Source organism: Leuciscus leuciscus, assembly GCF_965113295.1.
Source record: "Leuciscus leuciscus genome assembly, chromosome: 18".
NCBI classification, from domain to species: domain Eukaryota; kingdom Metazoa; phylum Chordata; class Actinopteri; order Cypriniformes; family Leuciscidae; genus Leuciscus; species Leuciscus leuciscus.
In genome coordinates, this window is record NC_138742.1 from 35,278,217 (window position 1) to 35,300,622 (window position 22,406).

Here is a 22,406-nt window from a genome sequence, read left to right on the forward strand (position 1 = left end):
GTATGCTGATGATATTATAATTTTAATCAATGGACAAAATGACATACAGGTTTTATCTAAATTATTAGAAGATTTTGAAAAATGCTCCTCAGCAAAAATAAATTGGAAAAAAAGTGAGGCCTATTTATTAGGAGCATGGAAGGAGGGGGAACCCACTCTTCCTGAAGGTTTATGTTGGAGTAGAGGTGGTTTAAAATATCTTGGGGTGTTTTTGGGAGATGAAAATGTTGTGCAAAAAAATTGGGATGGAATGTTACAGAAGGTAAAAGGTCGTCTCGATAAATGGAAATGGCTTTTACCTGACATGTCTTATAGAGGTAGAACACTCATTGTCAATAATTTGGTTGCATCACTGCTTTGGCATAGACTGGCATGTATTGATCCCCCCGCAAAGTTAATGGCAGAAATTCAAGCGACCTTTGTTGACTTTTTTTGGGATAAACTTCATTGGATCCCACAGAGCATATTGTATCTACCTAAAGAAGAAGGTGGTCAGGGTTTAATTCATCTACAAAGCAGAATTGCAACGTTTCGGCTACTTTTTATACAAAGACTTCTCGATGGGCCAGTGAATGTAAGCTGGAGGGCCGTTAGTTGTGCTTTACTACGTACTGTTGGAGGCTTTGCTCTGGATAAAGCCCTTTTTTTGATGGACCCCAAAAGTATGGACCTCTCGCATCTGTCTTCTTTTTATCAGAACCTTTTTAAAGTTTGGAGTCTTTTTTACATCCTAAAGACTGAGAACTTCCATTCCATTTACTGGCTATTGAATGAACCTTTGATTTTCAAAGCTAGATTGGACATTTCCTCTTCCACATTTCTGCAGGATTTCAGTAAGGTGCTACAGAACTCAGGGGTGGTGGTGTTGAGCCATTTAGTGGCCTTAACTGGGCCTCATTTTAAGGACATAGAGGCTGTTACAAAAAAACTTGGACTAAGATCTATACGCTTGATGACACGTTTTGTAAACAAGTTAAAAGAAACCTTTACAAGTGAAGAAAATTTGATATTGAAAGATTTTTTTTCAGGGGCTAGTATCCCTGATAGTGATGACCTGTTTCCATGTGTGCTAATCCAGCCAAATTTCGAAGAGTGTTCAGGGTTTTTTTTAAAACTAGAAGGTTTCCTTTCAGTTGATTTTTTTTCTTGTAAAGGCAAAGATCTGTATAAAATGTGTGTTCTTATTCTGAACAAAAAAATGCTTGACAAAAGAATTGATACCCCTTGGCGGTCAGTTTTTAAAGTATGCAATGATGTAAAACCTGAATGGAGAGTGCTATACAAAACACCATTACTAAAAAAAACGGGTGATTTGCAGTGGAGAATTCTGCACGGGGCTATTGCAGTCAACTCTTTTATTTCTGTTTTGGATGTGAGTAAAAACCCTGGCTGTCCGTTTTGTCTTCAAAAGGAGACTGTTTTTCATGCTTTTGTGTACTGTTCTAGGCTTACGCCTTTATTTGTGTTGGTTCAAGAAATGTGTGATAAGTTCAATGAGATTTTTCATCCAGAAACCTTTATATTTGGTTTTAAGTATGTGCAGAAAAAACGTATAGAGTTTCAATTGTTGAATTTTATTTTTGGTCAAGCCAAATTGGCAATTTATATGAGTAGAAAAAGTAAAATAGAGAAAGGGTGTAATGATGATGTGATTCTGGTTTTTAGATCTTTAGTCAAAGCAAGAATGCTGATTGATTTCAGATTTTACAATGACATGAATGATCTTTCCACTTTTAAAATGAGATGGTGCAGTCATGATGGGTTGTGTACAGTAATTGAGGATGATTTAATCTTTTGCTTCTAAAAAAAAAAAAAAAAAAAAAAAAAAAAATTGTAAGTAGCCTAATTTATATACACACTGTTGTTTGTTAAAAAGGTGATTGTAATTTTTGGCTACTTGTGAATTAAAGTTTTTTCAAAATTCAATTCAAATTCTCTCTCTCTCTCTGTCTCTGTCTCTCTCTCTTTCTCTCTCTCGGTCTCTCTCTCTCTCTCTCTCTCTCTGTCTCTCTCTCTCTCTTTCTCTCTCTCTCTCTCTCTCTGTCTCTGTCTCTCTCTTTCTCTCTCTCTGTCTCTCTCTCTGTCTCTCTCTGTCTGTCTCTGTCTCTCTCTCTCTCTCTCTCTCTCTCTCTGTCTCTCTCTCTGTCTCTGTCTCTCTCTCTTTCTCTCTCTCGGTCTCTCTCTCTCTCTCTCTCTGTCTCTCTCTCTTTCTCTCTCTCGGTCTCTCTCTCTCTCTCTGCGCATGCGTGAGCGTTTGTTGAGCGAGTGCGAGGTGCGTGTGGTGAGTGCGAATGGTTTATGCCCGCTGTGGCGGAAAAATCCTTTTCTCTTTCAATTCTTTTCTATTTTTTTTATATATCTGTGGTGGTGAAGTAAGGCTCCTTTGGTGGGGGGTTTTCGGCCGTCAGCAACCAGTGTATCACTGGGAAGCATGGCAGCCCAAAACACAAACACCTGTTTAGATTCTCTCACGCAGCGTCACGGAGTGAAAGTGGTGTCCGCGGTGAGTGCATTTTGGCCGTTGGAAATGTTGTTGGTCATGAGTGTATTTTAGCGGCATCTAGGATGAATAATGCAATGGTTTTGTTTTTAAATTCTGTTAAGAAAGCAAACGAAGTAGTGGAAAGAGGTGTAGTTATCAGTGGTTTGTTCACCCCAGTGCTTCCCCTTTCTACTCCCGCTAAGAAAGTCACTTTGTCCAACGTTCCGCCGTTCATAAAAGACGAAATGCTGACAAAAGAACTGTCACGGTTTGGAAAGGTAGTCAGCCCCGTGAAAAAGATCGTTCTTGGTAGCAAATCAGACCTGATCAAACACGTGGTATCTTTCAGGAGATTTACTTACATGATCCTGAAAGATAATCGAACTGAACTCAACCTGAATTTGAAACTCAGAGTTGATGACTTTGATTATACTGTTTTCGTAAGTACTGATGTGATGAAGTGTTTTGGCTGTGGGAAAACTGGGCATTTAGTACGTGCTTGTCCAGTTAATAATGGGACAAATACACAAGATGTCTCGAGTGAAACTGGTGGGCAAGTCAGGAATGCAGGCACTGATAATGTTCCTGATCCAACTCAAACTGAACCCAGGCCATCCACTAGCGGCCAAACTGAAACAATTCCTCATGTAGGCTACAGACTGAGGCGAATCAGGCCATAGATGGGAATAATGAGGAGAATGATTTAGTTATCCCTGTTGTTGATAAAGGTGAGCCCAAGGCTGATGAGAGCATGGATATTTCACATGTTAATGTAGTGTCTGACTCAAAGTCTCCTTCAGAGAGTGTCAACTTAAGTGATGATTTAATGATGGACCTAGATCAGGCAGTTTTCAAAACCCCTTTAAAGAGGAAAAAGAATGACAAGGTCTCTGAATCAAAACAAGCTAGAAAAACAGAAAATGAAAAAGAGTCTGATGTTAATGTTGGTAATGAGAGTGATGTCTCTGATTCCGGTGCTTCTAGTTGTTCCCAGACTGAATGGACATGCCTAGAGTATGATACTGACGAAATCAAGAAGTTTTTAAAATTGTCAAAAAACTTGAGGGGAGTACAGGTTGCTGACGATTTCCCAGACACAAAACGTTTTGTGGAAAATACGAGGGCCTTCATGACTGAGGGATGTTTCACAAATAAAGAAGTCTATAGTTGAAAAAATTTGTGACAAAACTCCAACAACAATTGAATAATTAATGGCAGTAAATCAGCTTAACTCTTTGGCCCTTCTTGGCTGTTTTCTTCTTTATGGCCTAAGTTTATTTTTTTATAATTTTCACATGGGTGACATTCGTATTGCATCCTTAAATGTGAATGGAGCAAGAGAGTGTATAAAACGCACATTAATATATAATACTATGAATCAGAAACAACTTGATGTTTTACTTTTACAAGAGACGCATAGCGACACAACAAATGCTGATGAATGGGCGAAAGAATTTAAAGGTCTCTCTTTTTTTAGTCACAAATCCTCACTTAGTGGTGGTGTCGCTATTTTATTTGCTAATAGTTTTACTCCCTGTTCTACTGAGATGGAGGAGGTTGTGAACGGTAGATTGTTAAAGATTCAAGCCCAGGTTGAGAACCACACTTTTATTTTTATATACGCATGTGCCCCAACTCTGCCAGCAGAAAGAATGGTGTTTTTACATACTCTTTGTGAAACGTTGGACAAATGTAATGTTGAGGAGCATTTATTTTTAGGTGGAGACTTTAATTGTGTAGAGAGTAATATGGATAGAAATCATGTAGAGCCACATTTGCTTTCTCGAAAGCGACTTATTCAGATGATTAAAACAAATGATTTATGTGACGTATGGAGGAGTTTAAATGGGAGTTTAAAGCAGTACACATGGGCACATGCTCGTGATAACAGGTTGTCATTAGCACGACTGGATAGATTCTATTGTTTTAAACACCATCTTAGTACTTTTAAAAATTGTTTCATAATCCCAGTTGGTTATTCAGATCATAGTCTTGTTATATGTACTGTAACTTTACACTCTGTTAAGCCGAAAAGTGCTTACTGGCACTTTAACACAAATTTATTAAGTGATGCACATTTTAGAGAAACATTCACATTTTTTTGGGAGAATTTTAGGAAGGAAAAATATAATTTTCAGTCCTTACAAAAGTGGTGGGAGTTTGGTAAAATACAAACCAAACAACTATGTCAACAGTACACTCACAATGTCACAAAAGATATAATCAAATCCATAAAAGTATTAGAAGATGAAATTCTTAAATTTCAAGAAAATTTCAAGACTGTGATTTCCACAGTCAAGTGGAAATCAAACACATATTGAATCCCTTTTTTTAAAGAAATCTGTTTTGTCTGACATACAAAAAGTGAAGGCACAGGGGGCGCTAATTTGATCACGTTTTAAAGATATAGACCAGATGGATGTACCGTCCAAATTTTTCTTTAGTCTAGAAAAAAAGAACGGTCAGAAACGCTTTATACATTCTTTATTTTCTGAGACCGGTTCTCTTGAATCAGACCCTATTGAAATTCGGAAAAGAGCAAATGGTTTTTATGAAAAGCTTTATAGTTGTGAACACAGAGAAGATCGGGTTGTTGAGCAGTGTTTTTATGAAGAGCTACCAAAGGTCTCTGAAGACTCCAATGCAGAACTCAAGAGAGCTATAAGCCTGGGAGAACTGCACAACTCAAGAGAGCTATAAGCCTGGGAGAACTGCACAAAGCTCTCCAGAGTATGGAGAATGGCATGGCTCCTGGGATAGACGGAATCCCAGTTGAGTTCTATAAAGCCTTTTGGCCTGTGATAGGGGAGGATCTGCTGGCAGTTCTCAGTGACAGTCTAGTCGGAGGACTTCTGCCGCTGAGCTGTAGAAGAGCGGTCCTTACTCTTTTGCCAAAAAAAGGTGATGTGAGAGACACAAAAAAACTGGCGACCTGTATCCTTATTGTGCTATGACTATAAATTGCTCTCAAAAGTTTTAGCTACTAGACTAGGAAGGGTTTTGGAGGAAGTAATCCACTCTGGTCAGTCCTACTGTGTACCTGGAAGATCAATTTTTGATAATATCTATTTTATAAGAGATTTATTTGATGTTTCAAAAATATTGGGAGTCGACATGGGTTTGATTTCCTTAGACCAAGAGAAGGCGTTCGATCGTGTAGAACACGATTGTCTGTGGAAGACTTTGCAAGCATTTGGTTTTAGTTCTGATTTTATAGGTTATATTAAAATTCTGTACAATGACATTGAGAGTCTACTGAAAGTTAACGGTGGCTTATGTGCTCCTTTTAGAGTGTGTCGTGGAGTAAGACAGGGGTGTTCTCTGTCAGGAATACTTTACACTTTGGCAATAGAACCACTTTTAAATAAATTAAGAGTTTTAGAAGGGGTATCTTTACAAGCCTGTAACAGCACTTTATGTTTGTCAGCATACGCTGATGATGTTGTCATTATACTTAATAAACAAAATGACGTGGATTTATTATTAAAAACATTGAGAGATTTTGAAACTATATCTTCAGCAAGAGTTAATTGGGGTAAAAGCGAAGCAGTGTTAGTAGGAAAGTGGGAAAGAGGGGTACCAATACTCCCAAGTGGGTTAAGTTGGAGAAAAGATGGTTTAAGATATTTAGGAGTGTTTTTAGGAGATGAAACGATTGTTCAAAAAAACTGGGAGGGAATAGTTGAAAAAATGAAAGGTCGTCTAATGAAATGGAAATGGATTGTAAAGAGTTTATCATATAGAGGACGTACTCTGATTATTAATAGTTTGGTGGCCTCTTCCCTATGGCATCGACTGGCTTGTATTGATCCACCTGCATTGATACTTGCTAAAATTCAGTCCCTTTTAATAGATTTTTTTTGGGAAAAAATGCATCGGATACCTCATAATGTATTATATCTACCAAAAGAGGAAGGAGGACAAGGACTTGTACATTTGCAGAGCAGGACTGCAGCTTTCCGGCTACAGTTTATACAGCGATTTCTCACTGGTCCAGAGAACTTAAGCTGGAGGCCAGTGGCCAGGACGATTCTAAAGACTGCTGAAGGACTATGTTTGGACAAGTCGTTGTTCTTTTTAAATCCCAGAAAAATCAACACATCCAGATTGCCGGAGTTTTACAAGAATTTTTTTAAAGTTTGGAACCTCTTTCAAGTTAAAAGAACTGATTCTACATCATCATTGTCTTGGCTGTTGAAAGAACCTCTGTTTTATGGGTCACGTTTGGACATTTTAGGAGCATGTGGGACAATATCTGCAGATTTTATTAAATCTAAGATCACAACACTTGGGTGTTTAATTAGAGTGGCTGGCCCAAGTTTTGAAAAAGTTGAAGATGTAGCTGTTTTGTTGGGAGTTAAATCAGTTCGAATTGTGGCACAAGTGTTAAAGAAACTGCACTCTGCCTTTACAACGGAAGAGACAAAAATGCTTCAAGAGTACTGTGAAGGGGAAGCTATCCCTAACGAGAGGGATCCATTTCCAATTCTGTTTCTTTCACCAAATTTAGGTGAATATGCAGGAAATTTTCTAGAATCTGAAAAGTTGACAGATATGGATTTGTATGAAAGTAATGGAAAAATGTTTTATAAAGCTTGTGTAAAATCTTTTAACAAAAAGGGACTACATGAAAGAGTTGACACGCCATGGCGTACTGTTTTTCAGATCAATGATAATGTCAGACCAGAGTGGAGGGCACTGTACAAGCCACCGTTAGCTAAAAGAGATGGAGATTTACAATGGCGGATTTTGCATGGCATTATTGCTGTTAATGCTTTTATTTCTGTTTTAAATCCAGATGTTGGCAAAGAATGTCCTTTTTGTTTCCAGAGAGAAACTGTTTTTCATACCTTTTTGAATTGTTCAAGACTAAAGCCTTTATTTGATAGTTTGCAGAATCTTTTTAATTGTTTTAATGAGAAGTTTTCTGTGCAAACTTTTATTTTAGGTTTTAAATATGTTCAAAGGCGAAAGTATGAGTGTCATTTGTTGAATTTTATTTTTGGGTAAAGCCAAAATGGCCATTTATATTAGTAGAAAAGATAAAATTGAGCAAAAAAGTGAATATAATGTTGAAAGGGTGTTTCATTTTTATAAAGTAATGGACTCTTTAAATGTTTTTGAAGGAATATGGTGTCACAAAAGAGCTTTGTGTTCTGTCATTGATAATGAACTTTACTTCGCACTCTTTTTATAAAAAAATAAATAAACATTTATAAAAAGTACATTGTTTTTATGCAAGTAATCTTTTGTTAAATAAAGATGCTTGAAAAATAAAATCTCTCTCTCTCTCTCTCTCTCTCTCTCTCTCTCTCTCTCTCTGTCTCTCTCTCTCTCTCTCTCTCTCTGTCTCTCTCTCTCTGTCTCTCTCTCTCGCTACTGTTCTTAAATACAGTTGAGAAAGCGAATGAAGTCGTTGGAAAGGGAATAAACATACGTGGTTTATTTACTCCAGTACTACCTCTTTCTACTCCCGCTAAAAAAGTCACCATTTCAAACGTACCCCCCTTTATTAAAGATGAGATGTTGATGAAGGAATTGTCGCGCTTTGGCAAACTGATTGCTCCCATAAAAAAGATCGCTATAGGATGTAAATCGGGGTTAGTGAAACATGTAGTGTCGTTCAGGCGTTTCACTTATATGATTCTGAACGGAAATAGAACTGATCTTGACGTAAATTTTAAATTTAAAGTGGATGATTTTGATTACACCGTTTTTGTAACTACAGACACGATGAGGTGTTTTGGTTGCGGAAAGTCTGGTCATTTGATCCGCGGGTGCCCGGAAAACAGCGCTCATCACAGTGGGCAGAATGATGGTGAAAAAGGTAACGCTGAGCAGAATGAAGACGGAGAAGTCGCCAGTACTTCCAATGCGCCGCATTCTAGTGGTCCAAAAATAGTGTCTGTAGAAAAAAATGTTGAATCTGAGCTAACTAGACAAAGCTTTGAAATTGATGAAAGAAACGCAAAAAAAAACGAAATTGTAACATGTGAGAGTGTTGAAAGCAACAGTATTGATGGTGGAGAAGCTCTTGGTAACACACAAACGAGGTTAAATCAGTTTTCTGATACTGAGTCACAAGTGGAGAGTGTAATTCAAAATGAGGATACATTAATGGATATGGATCAGGTTGTTTTTAAAACACCGCTGAAGAGGAAAAAAAATGGCAAGAGCATGGTTTTGAAACAGGCTAGAAAGAACCAAGAAGAGAATAAAGTGGACAATGAAAGTAGTGAGAGTGACTGCTCTGATTCCAGTGGCTCCGTTTGTTCTCAATCTAGTTGGTCATGTCTTGAATATGGAGTGGATGAGATCAAAAAATTCTTGAAAGTGACCAAAAATATGAGAGGAGTGAAAATTGATGAATATTTTCCAGATCTCAGAAGACTTCTGGAAAATATTAAGTGTTTAATGAGTGAAGGAAGATTTGCAGATAAAGAAGTATATCGTTTAAAAAAAATCGTCACAAAAATTCAACTCCAATTGAATAATGATGATGAAATGGTTTAGTATTTATGCCCTTATTGGATGTATTGCTCTCTGTGCTGTAGTTTCTTTTTCATTTTCATTTATGAGTGACATTCGCATTGCTTCTTTAAATGTGAATGGGGCTAGAGATTGCAGAAAGAGAGCTCAGATATATGAAGTAGCGAAACAGAATAAAATTGATGTCCTGTTTTTACAGGAGACACATAGTGACGTGAAAATTGCTGTTGAATGGGCTAAGGAATGGGGAGGTCTTCTTTTTCTGAGTCACAATACTTCACTAAGTGGAGGAGTTGCAGTTCTGTTTAATAAAAATTTTGCTCCCTCATCTTGTTCAGTAGAGGAGATTGTAAAAGGTAGATTTTTAAAGATAAAAGCTCAATTTGAAGATCGTGTTTTTGTTTTTATTTGTGTATATGCACCAACCTCACAGATAGAAAGAATGTTGTTTTTAGATCAATTGAATACAGTAATAGAAAAATGTGACAATGAAGAATTTTTGGTTGTGGGAGGAGATTTTAATTGTGTCGAAAGAAATATAGATAGGAATCATGTAGAACCACATATGGCTTCACGCCGAAAACTGATACAAATGATAGAAGGGAATGAGCTTGGTGATGTATGGAGAAATTTTAATCATGATGTTAAACAATACACATGGACGCATGTTCGTGAAAATGTGTTGTCAATGGCACGATTAGATAGATTTTATGTTTTCAAACATCATCTTAGTTTTTTTGTAAATGGCTCAATTCTTCCAGTAGGTTTCTCTGATCATAGTTTGGTTGTGTGTAGAATGATTGTTAGTTCTGTCAAATTAAGTAGTTCTTATTGGCACTTTAATGTGACATTGTTGTCAGATTTACAGTTTAAAGATGTTTTTAGGTTTTATTGGGAGTCTTTTAGAGAACAAAAAGATCAATTTTCCTCTTTACAGGAATGGTGGGACATTGGGAAAGTAAGTATTAGGCAACTATGTCAACAATATACTCTAAATGTCACAAGAGTTTTAACCCAGTCTATAAAGAAGTTAGAAGAGGAAATTATAGATATTCAAGTTTTAATTCAAGAAACAGGAAATCAAGACCATTTAGATTCTCTTTTCATGAAAAGATCAGCCTTGTCTGAATTCTATAAAAGAAAGGCACAAGGGGCATTGGTCAGATCCCGTTTCCAGGATGTAGAGCAGATGGATGTTCCATCAAAGTTTTTTTTCGGATTAGAAAAAAAGAATGGTCAAAGACGGTATATTCAGAATTTAAGGTCTGAAGCTGGGGTTCTGTTATCAGACCCAGTCGAAATGAGGAAAAGAGCAGTAACATTTTATGAAAATCTTTATAGTTCTGATCATAGGATAGATCAAGATGTTGATGGTTTCTTCTTTGAAGATCTGCCAAAATTATCAGAAAGTGCCAATGCAAAACTTAGTGAAGATATAACTTTAATTGAACTGTATGAAGCTCTCCAGAGTACGCAAAACGGGAAAGTTCCAGGGTTAGATGGGATTCCTTTTGAATTCTATAAAGCATACTGGGGCATTATAGGAGAAGACTTGCTTGCAGTTCTTAGTGATAGTTTGGTTGGTGGTTTTTTACCACTTAGTAGTCGGAGAGCAGTTCTTACACTCCTCCCAAAGAAAGGAGATTTGAGTGATATAAAAAATTGGAGACCAGTGTCTTTACTGTGCTCTGACTACAAAATTCTGTCTAAGGTATTGGCGATTAGATTAGGGAAAGTTTTAGATGATATAATTAGTCCTGACCAATCCTATTGTGTGCCTGGAAGATCTATATTTGATAACATTTTTTTAATCCGAGATTTGATGGATTTTTCAAAGATTTGTGGTGTTAATTTTGGCTTGATTTCCATTGATCAAGAAAAGGCATTTGACCGTGTAGAGCATGATTATTTATGGAAGACTCTAGATGCCTTTGGTTTTAATTCGGTTTTTAAAGGTTATATTAAAGTATTATATAATGACATTGAGAGTATGTTGAAATTTAATGGTGGCTTGTGTTTTCCTTTTAAAGTTCAGCGTGGAGTGAGGCAAGGTTGTTCATTATCAGGCATGCTCTATACATTGGCAATAGAACCACTTTTGCAAAGATTGAGAAGGGTAATGAAAGGCCTCACATTGATGAACTGTGGAAGTACTTTTGTTTTATCAGCTTATGCTGATGATGTTGTTGTAATTGTAAAAGAGCAAAATGATGTGAACCTTTTAATGAAAACTTTGGATGATTTTGAAATGGTATCAGCTGCAAAAGTGAATTGGTCAAAAAGTGAAGCTGTTTTGGTGGGAGAGCGGATAACAGTGCCCCCCAAACTTCCTGGTGGTTTGACATGGAAAAAAGATGGGCTAAAGTATTTGGGAGTTTATTTGGGGGATGAGTCTTTTCAATTAAAAAATTGGGAAGGGATGATTGAGAAAATAAAGGGCCGCTTGGATAAATGGAAGTGGATTAAGAAAATACTGTCCTATAGGGGTCGAACCCTTATTATTAATAACCTTGTTGCTTCATCTCTTTGGCATCGACTGACTTGTGTTGACCCACCACTACTTTTTCTTGCTAAGATACAATCGATGTTGATAGACTTCTTCTGGGATAAGATGCACTGGGTGATCCATAACATCTTGTATTTACCAAAGGAAGAAGGTGGACAAGGACTTGTGCATCTACAAAGTAGGACAGCAACATTTCGTGCACAATTTATACAACGTTTCCTGACAGGCCCGGAGTCTGTAAGTTGGAGACCAGTGGCAAGTGCTATTTTAAAAACTGCTGCAGGTCTAACTCTGGACAAATCCTTATTTTTATTGGATCCAAAAACTTTAAATGTGGAGAAATTTCCAGTTTTTTATCGGAATCTTTTTAAAGTATGGAGTCTTTTTAAACTCCAAAGGATAAGCAATCCCACATCGTTGTATTGGCTGTTGGAAGAGCCATTGCTTTATGGTGCAAGACTGGACATTACTAATGCATCAGTGTCACTGACAGAAGCCTTTGTAAAGGCTAAAGTGGTGACTCTTCGTCAGTTAATGAGTCTGGCAGGACCAGATTTTGTTGAAGTGGATGCGGTGGCGACACAATTGGGGTTTAGATCCACTCGAGTGGTTGAAAAACTACTACGAAAGTTACAGACTATCCTTACGGTGGAAGAGACCGATTTACTCAAGAAACATTGTGAGGGAGAAATTACTCCCAATGATAAAGATTTTTTTCCAAGATTGATGGTTTCACCTGATTTAGAGGAGGAAGGTGGAATTTTTCTGGAATCAGAAAAAGTTGTAGTCATGGACTTTGAAGAAGTGAATGGTAAGAGATTGTACAAGTCATGTGTGAAATGTTTTAATAAAAAAATATTAAATGGAAAAACTGATACACCTTGGCGAAGTGTGTTAGGTTTGGATGAAGTTTTTAAACCAAATTGGAGAACTTTTTACAAGCCACCATTGAATAAGAAAATTGGAGATTTGCAGTGGAGGATTTTACATTGTATTATTGCTGTAAATGCCTTTATATCTGTGTTGAATCCTGATGTAGGCCATGAATGCCCATTTTGCTCACAAAGGGAGACTGTGTTTCATGTTTTTATGAGTTGTCATAGACTTAAACCTTTATTTGAGGTTTTACTAAATTTGTTTAAGTCTTTTGATGAAGAATTTTCAATGCAAGCTTTTATCTTTGGTGTTAAATATACAAAGAGAAGAAAGAGAGAGTGTCAGTTGTTAAATTTTGTTTTGGGCAAAAGTAAAATGGCGATATACATGAGTCGGAAAGATAAAATTGAACAAAATCAGGAATTTAATCTGGTGTCTATGTTTGGTGCCATGGTGAAGTCAAGAATTTTGATTGATTTTAGGTTTTATAAAGCTACTTCATGTCTTGCCATGTTTGAGGATGTGTGGTGCTATGGAGGGGCTTTGTGCTCTGTTGCTGTATTGATGACAATCTGTATTTTACTCAATTTATGTAATTTATTTTAAATAGTTTGTTTTTAATGTTTTAAAACACTTAATTTGTAATAAAGGTGTTTTCAAATTCAAATTCTCTCTCTGTCTCTCTCTCTCTCTCTCTCTGTCTCTCTCTCTCTCTCTCTCTCTCTGTCTCTCTCTCTCTCTCTGTCTCTCTCTCTCTCTCTCTCTCTCTCTCTCTCTCTCTCTGTCTCTCTCTCTCTCTCTCTCTCTCTCTCTCTCTCTCTGTCTCTCTCTGTCTCTCTCTCTCTCTCTCTCTCTCTCTCTCTCTCTCTCTCTCTCTCTCTCTCTCTCTGTGTGTGTGTGTGTGTGTAGGTGATTCCTCTGTTCGCTGTGGAGTGTCTCCGCAGGCATCAGGCTCCTAATGATGTGGAGATGAAGCAATCCCCCCCACACACGAAAACCAATGATTAGACACACCTCGACCACACCAGCACACACTTCAACATCCCTCTGGAGGATTTCTGCAATAATGTTAACATTCATATTTCTCTAACTGAATGAAATGCTTTTTTTCTCTCATTATGAAGCTCTATATCTTTAATCTAATCTTTATTTTTTTACTAATAATCATGATATTGATGCAATTAGATTATGATTTATCTTTTTGTAAAATTATGTGTGGAAAATTAAATTAAAATAAAGAGTTTTGTTAATCTTCTGTATCATTTGGTTATTTCAGAAGGAAAATGTGACAGCTTGTAGTGAAGAGAATGTAGTCACATTACATACATGTATGGGCAATGTTTCTCAGTCTGACCCTGAAACCCCTCAGAGAAGAGGTCAGAGGTCAGAGGAAGGACAGCAAGAATAAAAGTTAAGAATCTTTATTTTACCCTTTCAATGAGAATTTTCTTTTTATTTGAAATGCCCCTATTATGCTTTTTCAGATATCCCCTTTCATCCAGTGGAAGGAAGCTGTTTGTGAACGTAAAATGTCGGCAAAGTTTTAAAGATCAAAGTGCACAACAAACGAAGCTTTTGTTTCCTAAAAGAAAGGATTGATTCTGAACTGCCGAAACGAGTCGTCAGCGATTCCAGTTTCACTTCCTGTTCAAACAGTAACAGTGAAGCAAATTTGCATAATGCAACCCAGCTAGCAGGGAACGTTCTCAGAACGTTAGCTAACATTCCCTACAAGTTTGGTTAATGTTTTAAAGAAAACATTTGAATGTAATGTTCAAAGAATGTTTTGAGGATGTTTTCTCATTCCAAATAATGTTTCTATAAGGTTAAATGTAAACTAAGATATAACGTTTTAACTGTAACATTTTGAGGATGTTTTTAGAGAATGTTATCCTACACAGCAAAAACTCCAGTGTTAAATTAACTCTCCTGGGAATTTATTTGACTCCACACTCAAAGGGTTAAAGTGTTAAAATATGAGTGTTAAATGAACACTGAAGAGTGTTAAAATGAATGAGATAATTAAGTGATTAATTGTGTGATGATTGACCATTATTGAAGACACCTGATGTTAACAAGCAGAATCACTGAAGGAGAAAATCTAATTGTAAGTTACCATTGTGGCGATCAGTGTTTGCTTTAGTTGGGCTCTTGACCCTTAAACTACTAACTTTAGATTTTGTCTGGCTGTTGTAACTAAGTTATAACTGACAGATGAATAAAGATAAAAGGTGATCAGGTGGTGTTGGTTATGTTTTGACGTAATCATCATTTGACCTGAAACATTAAACTCATTTACACACTAAGTCATTTAGCAGATGCTTTTATCCAAAGCGATTTACAACAGATGACTAAAGTTTAGAGAGTGTTGATTGCAGCAGCCTGGTGGTTTTATAGCATACGATTTGTAGCATTTTCTATATAATCCAAAATATTTCTTTAAAGTTCTGTTCAAAATACTTTATTTAGACTCACTGACATCAAGAATCAGCCTGTGGATCTCAACAATGGTGACAATAATAAAGCATGTTGCAGTGCATTCTGGGTGCCACCAATCAAAACTCATTCATGGCTCCCATCATGCATTGCGTTATGAATAAATTATGATCTGAATCATCTTAGTATTTTCCTTTTCCTAATTGAATATTCTGTTTGTCAACATTGTTAAGATTCATACACTGATTCTTGATATCTGTGTGTGCCTAAATGAAAAAAAATTAATAAAAAAATCAGAACTACTTTTAAGAAATCCTTTGGATAATTTAGAAAATTCTGGATCTTATGCTGTAGAATCACTGTGATTATGCATATCCCATCATGCATTGCGTTATGAATAAATTATGATCTGAATCATCTTATTCATTTCCTTTTCCTAATTAAATATTTAGTTTGTCACCATTGTTGAGATTCATACACTCAATCTTGATCTCTGTTTGTGCCTAAACAATATTTTTTTTTATCAAAACAACTTTTAAGAAATCCTTTGGAATAAATAGAAAATTCTGGATCTTATGTTGTAGAATCATTTGATGATGTAATCAACAATATAAATTTAAGTCAGAGATTAGGCTCTAAATGAGTTTTGTGATTCAGGTCAAATGATGATTATATCAAAACATAATCAACAACATCTGATCATCTTTTCTCTGTGTTCATCTGGGAGTTACAACTCAGTTACAACAGCCAAACAACATTTAAAGTAAAAAATGCAAGGGTCAAGAGCCCAACTAAAATAAACACTGATCACCACAATGGTGACTTAAAATAGTGATTTTTCTCCTTCAGTGATTCTGCTTGTTAACATCAGGTGTCTTCAATAATGGTCACTCATCGCTCAATTAATCACTTAATTATCTCATTAACTTTTTATCACTGGAGTTTTTGCTGTGTACCTTTTAGGAGAACATTCTGGGAACCAAAATAAAACTACCCGCTGAAAACATTATTAGAACTTCATGGTAATGTTCTCAGAACGTTTTTAGAACAAAACATTTCTAGCTGGGAAAGCCTATGATCTTCATTGGCTGCCGGCGATCGACCTCTACTTCGACCCTCGAACACTGTAGTTGTATCTGAGACTGGAGTTTCGTGTCGTTGTTCATGTCGAGAAGACGCAGTGTTCTGCACTGCAGATCCAGGTCGGATGTGCTACAAAAAGATGAGGACTTGTGCTGGGATTGATACAGAGAAACCGGCGCCATTGTTACCGTTTGTATCACTGTGTATCAATCGCTGAGGAAGAGCTGAAATGTTTCCGACACATGTTGTAAGCAGTCGACCAATCATAACACACTAAGCCATCTGACCAATCAGAGCAGAGCAGGCTCGCGGGAAGAAGGGGTTAACAGAGACTGTGGCTGCGTCCGAACTCCCGTACTCTCTTGAGGAGGCACTTATAATAAGACGTATGATATATTTTGAGCAGATTACATTTGAAGGTGTGGAATTAATGGATTACATTTATTCTTTAAAAACAAATCCAGGTATTGCTTTTCACTGTGGCCTGATTTCCGCTCCAAGCCTTAAACTCTTAAATTTTGAATTTAACATTTTCCATTGACATAGAGTAGCATTTGGACGTGTGTATGATGCTTCTGAAGGTTTCGACTCTCTGACCTCATGAAACCATAACTCAGAATATTCCGTCGATAGTATTGTTTTCATTTGTCGTTTCATTGCGATGCTAAAAATGGAATTGGATCCTTTCGATATAAATCTAGAAAGCCGTTCTTTTATTTCTAGCCAACATTGTATTACTGTCTCACAACTTTAAAAATATACAATTTTAGAGCATTTAGAACATTTATAAAGAAAAAAATCTAACAGCAAATATTATTTGAGAAACCACAACAACAAAAAATAAATCAGAGAAAAATAAAGTGATAGAGTGTGCTTAATCAAGAGTAGATATACCCGTATCTGAGTTCAAAACACTAGATTTCTGTCATTTTCCCCCACAAATCCCCACAGGACTTCTCTGATGTGTCATTAGCACCATCGCTCTTTAAAAACACCAGGCCCAGGGTCGTGTGTGAGTTTGGTTTCAGTCCATCATTAGTGTCTCTTCCCTGGGTAAGACAGGCTGGACTGTGTAATGCTAAAGTGAACTAGCATATTGTCCCCACACTGAAAGCTTGGCTGAAGGCTGCTTTACATTCAGCTTGCCTGCTGGACTGAAGGTACAAACGCAGTTCATAAGCATGAAACAAGACTGCATTACCAAAATAACAGTAGACTATTTCGTTTAGCATATTCACAGATCACTTGTAATGATATATTCTCATACAATTGTGTACTTTTTTTCCATCCCGTAGCATTGGCTTGTTATAATACTGATTGAAACGACATACCCTGCAGAAAGAGGCTTGAGATTAGCATAACTAAAAGGTGCATGGCATCACGAGTAAGTGATTTTTTGATTGTCTCATTGTGCATTTTGGGATTCGCTAGCATGTGTTGTTCTACATTCTGAAATCACGTTTAATATGAGAGGACCGTAATAGCTGTTCGGCTGTATCTATGAGGTTACCAATGATCATTTGCTAAACCTTCCCGCGGAGTGAAGTCCACTGGAGACATCACTGCCGTCTCTCGAGCTTCGAGCCTTGAGGTAAATGGGTGCTAGTCTTGCTTCCAGGCGGCAGCTCAGGGGCGGACCAGCGTCTCTTGCGTGTGCGCGGCGGCTCTGGCGGCTCTGACGGCTCTGACGGCGGCGGCGCTGGGACGGGTGCGCGGGGGGGAGGCATCTCCGCCGGCCCGCTCGGCGCAGGTGTGGGAGTCAGAGCCAGACACACGTCCCCGGCGCTGAGCTGACGGCACTGCAGCCCGTACAGCCGCGCGCTCCGCTGGGGACTGCAGGAAGACCAGCCGCGGTCCCGCACGAAGAACGGATACTCCGCTAACACTGTGAGAAGCTCCTGCCGGGACAAGAAAGCACACTTCGGTAAGAGGACAACACTTCACAGACAAAGACACTTGAGAGAATACCTACCAAGAAAACGATCTGCACTAAATACAAATCATAACTCTTTGTTAGAAAGCATAATTTGTTGTTATTAAGTAACACCGTGTCCTAACTACACGCGGCGCGCGATAAAGGTTCTTCTCCATGTTAATCAGAGTGTTTGTCCTAACCAGCCGCGACGGCGACACACGACGATTCTGTTTTAGAAACGGTTTCTATTTTCCTGCGATGTTGTGCTGGAACAACAAACACAAAGTGTGGCGATGATAATCTCAGGGACTGTTTATGTGCTTTATTTAATGTTAAAAGCATGTAATGTGACTTTGAATATCATTTAGTGCTCCAGCTTTATAGCTGTAAAAGCAACAGTGGATAATTCACCTCAGATCTTGAAATTAAACAAATGGAAACAAGAACGTTCAAACTGTGAACAAACAAGTGTATTATTTGACAAAGATTGTTTTAGTAACTCAGTAGCCTATGTATTTTTAATAATGTTTAAATGGTGTAATATTTGTGAATTTGATTATGTAGCGACATCCATTTTCTAGCGAGTGCCGTCGAGATTACTCTCTGGTGCCATGAGACTCCGCCCACAGACTGTTCTGATAGGCTGACTCCGCCCACATGGCTGTGGGTTATGATTGATTTTGACGCATCTCGCAGTCGTGCCGCGTCTAGTGTGGACAGACACATTATTTGTCGCTGGAATCTTATCGCATCTCGTCTGGTTAGGACACGGTGTAAAGCAGCTTACATCATCACATACAAGTCTTCTTTCCTAATCAGCATTTCCTCTTTCTACCAAGTTTCAGTTAAAACTAATGAAAATAATGTTGGACCAACACTAGTGGAATGAGTAAACTTCTGTTTTGCCAACTGAAGTAAAGTAAACTGGTAGAAGAGTGCAGGTGGAGCCTTGTGTTGAATCACACCGACTGGAGCAGTGTGGTCGCTTGGCAACCAAAGACAACACTATTCAGTTTGGCACCAAAACCTCTAGCAGGAGCTCAAGGGCTCAAATGCTCTTTGAGAAGAAGTGTTGTTTGCACCCATAGGTGCTGAATGCTCCTTTAAACCACTAGATGGCACTCACATTCAGCTCAGAACTTTTCTCAACAACCGCTTTCAATGACACACATGGAATTTGGCTGATCCTTGACTCGATCTCGGATTCTGCGCTAATTTAATCTAATAAATTGATATATATATTTTTTTTTTTGTGTAGATTTATGTACAACATAAGAATCAATAAAATCATTGTCTATGTTATGAGACAAAGGTCTCCTTAATGTTTTTCCATTTTGTTCAAGGCAAATAAAGCAACAGTTTTTCAATAAGAGATGAATATGTAAAGTATGGTATTTGGGGTGAAAGACAGTAATTAACATGATAAGAAACAGCTGTAGACATGACATGGTTAGATTCAAATGATAATTAACATATATTAAGTTGGGTGTCCACCTTAGAGATAATCACCATTTATAATGCAACTATCATATTAAAAAAAATATATGATATTAATTATATAATATAATAAAATGTCATATTTATTGGATCTCATTCTGTGCTAATTTATCAAATAATTTTATTTCTGTATTTTTAATATAAACATATTTTAATGACAGTATATTTATTGTACAAAAATAAATGAATAAATTAATCAAAATAAACAGAAAACTTTGCTAAAAAACTTCTACTAGCCAAAACGAAAAACATCAGAAATAAGCCAGGTTATCTAAATCAAAGATTACACTGAAATATGTTTATTGTAAAATATAATTCTCAATGACTGAATCGCTTTTTTTTGACAATCAATCATTGTTTTGCAGATGCTAGAAATAAGGAAAGAGTGGAGCCACAAACTGAATCTCTCCTGTTGCAAAACAACATTCTTGTGACTTCTCTAATAAAACAACATATTTTATTGTAAACTCCAATAGCTCGCTCCGAGCAGACAGGCTGTCAGTTCATAGAGTGAGCTTACCTTATTTTCTTCAATTGACAGCCATTTAAAAAGGCCAAACTGTTCTCACAGGTGGCTGATAATGATAATGAAAATCATGATATCATAATTATACCCCAGCATACACTGTAGTAGACGCTAAAGCTCAAAGTGTTCAACTGCATTGAGCAGGGAAAGTTTAATTCTTCAAATTAGTTGAATCTATTTAACCTTGGTGAGTATTTAGTGAGTTTAGTGAACTTCACCGTCTTCACTGTCTTAGCTGGGGTTTAAAAGACACTTCATATTCAGCAGTATTATTGATTTGACCGCACTGACACTATTGGATGAGAAAAGACATCGCTGCTTTCTGTAGAACTGCTTTATAGATTAATCACATTAATTTCACTACTGAACAGACTCAGTCTCATAAATGGCACTATTGTCTTCAGCTGAAATTGACGTTAATACTGCCGTTTTTTTTTATTTAATTTTTTATTTTATTTTATTTATTCTTGGACATTTCTGTCTTCTTCTGGGGATATTTTAACATCGATATTTGATGTTCTTCTGAACCTCTCATGAAATACTTTTTTTCCTGATCCTGAGCCTTGGCTGAATGTGAGCAACGGCTTAGCAAAGAGTAGAGGCAGCTGGGAAAAAGACAAACACAAGGTTTCTTATGAAATGATTTGGTGTTATCAACATTATGTTTAAGGGATTATCATTAAGGAAGAAACATCTAAATATATTCTCTTCAGCAATCCCACTACTAGTGTTTATCCTCTCGCCACCCTTGAGACCTGTGAACAATGAAGTCCTAAATAAAGAGATTCATAGATTTTTTTTTGGCTCTTAGTATGAATATGTTAGCCTTAAGGTTATCTATAAGACAGTGTGCTCCAAAACAATGACAAAATCATTATATTTCATATATTTGATTATTAAGCACGATAATAACATAAAGCAATGTTTACGTTACTCTGATATATTTATTTTATCCTCATCTCACACATCATGAATCTTCACTCAAAAGGCTGTTTTTTTATATAATGTATTTCTAATAAAAATACAAATGTCACACATTTCATCTTACAAGAAATGTGGACGCAAAATGGCTAAACAAAAACATCAATTTATACAACCATATTAAAGCACATACTGTTTTTCTTTTTTCTTTTTTCAATCTTTCTTTAATTGAATTAGCATCAAACCAACACTATAATTACACTATAAACAATGATTGCACAGTAGGTGGCGGTATGCACTAAGGCATTAAACAAAAGCAGAAAGGAGAGGCATGGCGTGCTTCTTTTTAGCATCTGTTTCCATGGCGACTCCATGGTGAATGTCTTTGTGTGGTCAGCGCTAACTCTGAGTTTTTACACTCCGGGCTGACCGAACGTACAGAACGCAGTGTTGGAAACTGCATACCACGAGTGAGCAAGGATTGGGGTTATCACCCGAGAGGTCAGGGTATATGTGATGGTAAGCTAACCTTTTTTTCTGGAATACCACACAGATTCTCATCACATTTTCTGTCCAATCAAACGCTCTGTAGAATCTGAAATATCCCGCTCCCTACATTATTAAAGATGCAGAGGCTGTGTCTCGATATGTCCTCTCTGAACTCGTATTTCAGTGGAAATGACATCAACACATTCAATCGTAACCGTGTGCCTTTCAAGGGACTTCATTAGAATTCAAAGTAACCTTTTCAGTTACCTGGAAGACATCAAGTTAGGGATGGGACGATTACCGGTTTCACTATAAACCACGATAAAATGTACTGACGGTTAGTATTATCGTTAAAAATTTAATTATCATTAAAACCGTGTTTGATTATCGCGATTTTAATAACTCACTGTAAATCCTGTCCAGCCAGCAGCAGGCGCAGCGCGCAATGTTGTTGTTTTTTTATTCGAGAAGGAATGGCGAAAGGCAGTGACCGTGCTCGGGAGATTTTTCAGCCTTTTAAGAGGACCAAATCTTAGGTGTGGTCATATTTTGGCTTTTACAAAAGTCCTGAGTGAAACTTAATCGAGGATGGTCACTACAATAGGGGGGAAACACTTCAAATCTGCCGAGTCCTCTTCTGTGACCATCACCCACTGTTTATAGCGAACGCAAGGCAAGTTAACTTACCAAACACTACGTCTGGGAAATAATTGGGCACAAAATGTTGTTTTGAGTTGAAATATTTTATCTCACTCACTTGAAATAAACTTGAAGCTTCCGCGAATAAAAGTTCGCAGCAAGTGGCTTTGAGCCAAAGACGAGCGAACAAGTTCAAACAATATCATTGTACACTTATTACACCGATTTATTTATTTTTTTTACCACACAATTACGGGGACATATTGAATTGAGATTAATGTTTTAAATCTTACCTGTTTATAAATCCATTTTGTACAGCGTACAAAACAATCGCCCAAGAACGGAGACGCAAGACGGCAAGTTGTATTTGAATGAAACGAGAGAGCGCGTGCGCGTCCGTTGCGATACATGGATGTGCGCTGTGTTATAATGCGTTGCTATTGACGACGGTCATTATAAGGAAGGAAATGCCACAGAATATAATCTTGCTTGAAAAAGTGCATAGAGCTGCTTGTTTTATTTGTTGTTTGTTGATTTTCAAATATTA

General features: G+C 37.2%; 2 protein-coding genes across 6 annotated transcripts in view; one reads left to right on the forward strand and one right to left on the reverse strand.

Moving 5' to 3' along the window:
• The window catches only part of irf10 (interferon regulatory factor 10), a 76,123-nt gene extending 62,520 nt beyond the window's left edge, over nt 1–13,603 (forward strand). For all 3 annotated transcript variants that reach the window (XM_082144805.1, XM_082144804.1, XM_082144803.1), the window contains one exon: nt 13,263–13,603. In XM_082144805.1, coding sequence (XP_082000931.1) covers nt 13,263–13,361 — 99 coding nt within the window. In that variant the 3' untranslated portion in view covers nt 13,362–13,603. The remainder of the gene's footprint in view (nt 1–13,262) is intronic.
• Nucleotides 13,604–16,564: 2,961 nt separating this feature from the next.
• The window catches only part of LOC309480365 (uncharacterized protein), a 70,009-nt gene continuing 64,167 nt past the window's right edge, over nt 16,565–22,406 (reverse strand). For all 3 annotated transcript variants that reach the window (XM_082144798.1, XM_082144800.1, XM_082144799.1), the window contains exon 3: nt 16,565–17,770. In XM_082144798.1, coding sequence (XP_082000924.1) covers nt 17,432–17,770 — 339 coding nt within the window. In that variant the 3' untranslated portion in view covers nt 16,565–17,431. The remainder of the gene's footprint in view (nt 17,771–22,406) is intronic.